The sequence below is a fragment of the Nicotiana tabacum genome, chromosome 10 (assembly GCF_000715075.1).
Source record: "Nicotiana tabacum cultivar K326 chromosome 10, ASM71507v2, whole genome shotgun sequence".
Classification (NCBI taxonomy): Eukaryota; Viridiplantae; Streptophyta; class Magnoliopsida; order Solanales; family Solanaceae; genus Nicotiana; species Nicotiana tabacum.
Window position 1 is genome coordinate 141,421,623 of NC_134089.1, and position 2,898 is coordinate 141,424,520.

At 33.7% G+C, this 2,898-nt stretch overlaps 1 protein-coding gene across 1 annotated transcript; it reads right to left on the bottom strand.

Moving 5' to 3' along the window:
- Positions 1-656: 656 nt before the first annotated feature.
- Positions 657-1,353, bottom strand: LOC142165424 (uncharacterized). The gene is made up of 2 exons (XM_075223982.1): positions 1,271-1,353; positions 657-1,227 (listed from the first exon to the last, which is right to left on the bottom strand). The coding sequence occupies exons 1-2, from the start codon at positions 1,351-1,353 to the stop codon at positions 657-659; spliced, it is 654 nt and encodes a 217-aa protein (XP_075080083.1).
- Between the last annotated feature and the right edge of the window lie 1,545 nt (positions 1,354-2,898).

Here is a 2,898-nt window from a genome sequence, read left to right on the forward strand (position 1 = left end):
ACCATCAAAGTTACCAGTTACGAGCCAAAGGAGCTATTTCATCAATGAAAAAAAAGTCAAAAATATTTAATCTCAATGTTCATTCACTAAAGATGAAGGAATTGCTGAGACGAGCATAAATTATCAAAAAGAAATAGAAAGTCAGATTCCCATGTTTGAATTATCTTTGAGGCATCCTATCAAAGAAAATTTTGAAGCAAGTATCAAAGATTGTTTCAAGTAACAATACCTTGGAGGCCAGTAGCAAATTATGCAATCTGATTTTATATACAAAGCAATTGAATGTTCGTAACAAACAGGACGGATCAAAGAGTATAATTTGCCCAGAATTCTTCAAGGAGATCTCATTTGTACAAAAAAAATAATTCATGTTAACACAGAATACAATGATATTTACTTGTCTACAAGCCTTAAGAAAAGATTTGCAGAGTAATATGAGTCATGTATGTGGAGACCGAGTAAGAAAATGAACTCTTGAGCTCTTCAAATTCTCCAGAAGATCATACAAATCATAATCTAAGCAAAGATTATTTTTCTGCTTCTACTGTCTCTTTTATGTTGGAAGGAAGTTCTACATCATTACACACAATGGAGTAACTTCAGAACTTGTGTATATTAAAAATAAAAATAAAAACCTGTGGAGGACATGTAGAAGGTTAATCAGGATCTCTGTCCACAATCTTTACTCCTTGCCTCTCTCTTCTCAACAACCTCACCCTACTAACATGATTACCTGTACAAAAAAATTGCCTTATTCTCCTTTTCCTCCCTAATGGCACTGTACCGGTGTCTCCAAAGGGAGACTTTGCATGAATAACTTCAACTTTTTCACATCCTTTACTTCTCAGCTTCTGAAATAAGAACTCTGACGCTTGCTGGGTCCGACAAAGGTGTCCAAAGTGGTATAGGGGTTCCACATAAGAAGTAGATGAAGATACAATGCCTTTGATATTAATTGGCTTGAGAAATTCGACAAATTTTTGTAACTCAGGAAAGCATGAGTGATCAGAATATGGAACTGTATATATGTACTTATCATAACTCCCTGCAGTTAATGAACCTCCATTTGTCTTGCTTCTGCTAATGGGGATGGTAATATCTGTGTGCCATGTAAACGAAAAGTTGTCCTTCCCTCTGGCAGATTTTTGTGCCCACGGGAAACCAGATGGCATGATCCCTATGGTTGGACGTATCGCATTCAGTCCCTCCAGAGTTTCAATGTTAAGACTATAACGAGGAACAGAACGAATCCTTGTTACTGAAGTTTTACATTCTAACTGTTTCCCTCACAACTCGGTTGTTGTTACTTGGAGGTGGTTGATGCACCAACTGAAGCAACCGAAGATCAGCCATAACTTTCGGGAGGGAAACAAGGTAGCTCATAAGATGGCAAAGGAGGCACTCAAGCATGCAAGAAACTACATGCTTTTTGATAAACCTACCCCGTTTGTTTTAAATAATTTAGCAATGGATAAGTATGATTATGTGTATTTGGTTAAAAACTTTAGTACTAATGTGTGTTACAGTTTAGCGGAGATGGGGAATTTGAATGTCCTCAAGGCTTGTAGCTTCCTTAATGATGTAAGTGCTGGTACTCCGTAATATTTAATATATTATCTTTGTTCTGTCCAAAAAAAAAAGTATTTCTGCTATATATGACCAGTGGCTGCATAAGCAGAAAAATAAAAGAAAAATAGTATTCTTTACCCACCGGGTCATTATACCAAACTATACTCATTTATTATAGTTATAAGATTTTATTAGGTGAAAATATATATTTTAATTAACCATAATTAAGTGAGACGAATCTATTTACAAAAACAAGTCATGCACTTATTGATGTGTGCAAACATGCGAAGTGCATAATTTTTTGCTGAATTTGGAGTATGAAGATCAACAAGTCTAGATTTGAATATATACCAATTTCTTTTTTTAATAAAAGTTATATATTTAAAAAGTATAATAGGAAAAAAGTACGTGCTAGCTAGAAATCAAAATTTCTAGATAAAAAAATTTAAGAAATTGTTTAACTTTTCAAATAAGTAATTATAATATGGAAGGAAGATTAAGAAGAAAAAGCAAAACCACAAACAAGAAAGAAAGTTAATCAAAAAATGCCACTTTTTAATCCATCATTAATCTAACTTTCACTTACATGAAAAGGGAGCATACGTGTCATGAATGCAAATAAGTTTTAAAAGAATAGCTGCATAAATTTGGTTAGATTGGATTAAACTTTTAAAGATTATTAACAGCCCTCCACATATTTATCTACCATCGAAAAAAGCCAATCTTAGAAACGCGTTGGTATTTACTTTCTCCTTAATTAACTCCTTACTTTTTCTTATTAACAAATTAAGAGGAATTACTAGTTTGTATCACTTGTATGGATATAAATTGTATCAACTAAGGGTGTGTTTGGTATAATAGAAAATATTTTCCGTGAAAAATATTTTCAAGAAAAAAATCGATGGAGGGAGGGGGACAATCGGGGAGGGGGAGGGGGTAGCAGGGTGGGTGATGACAGAAAAGAAAAAAAATTAAAATCTGAAAAAAAAATCTTTTTGGAGAGAGGGGGTAGGAGAGGTGGCATAGGGAAGAGAAGAGGGAGGGGGTTGGGTTAGATGTGAGGGTATGTGGAGTTTTTGGAAAATGTTTTCCTAACTTTTTCTAGGGAAATCATTTTATCCAATTTCAGGAAAATGTGATCTAGGAAAATATTTTTCAAACTATTTTTGTGCAACCAAACAGTGAAAAATGGGAAAATATTTTCCGGAAAATATTTTTCGTCATACAAACACACCCTAAATTTATTTGCGCAATGAATACAACTAAAGCAAAATACAAAAAGACAAAAAAAAATAGAATATTCTCATTGAGAGTCAATCTGAACACCTC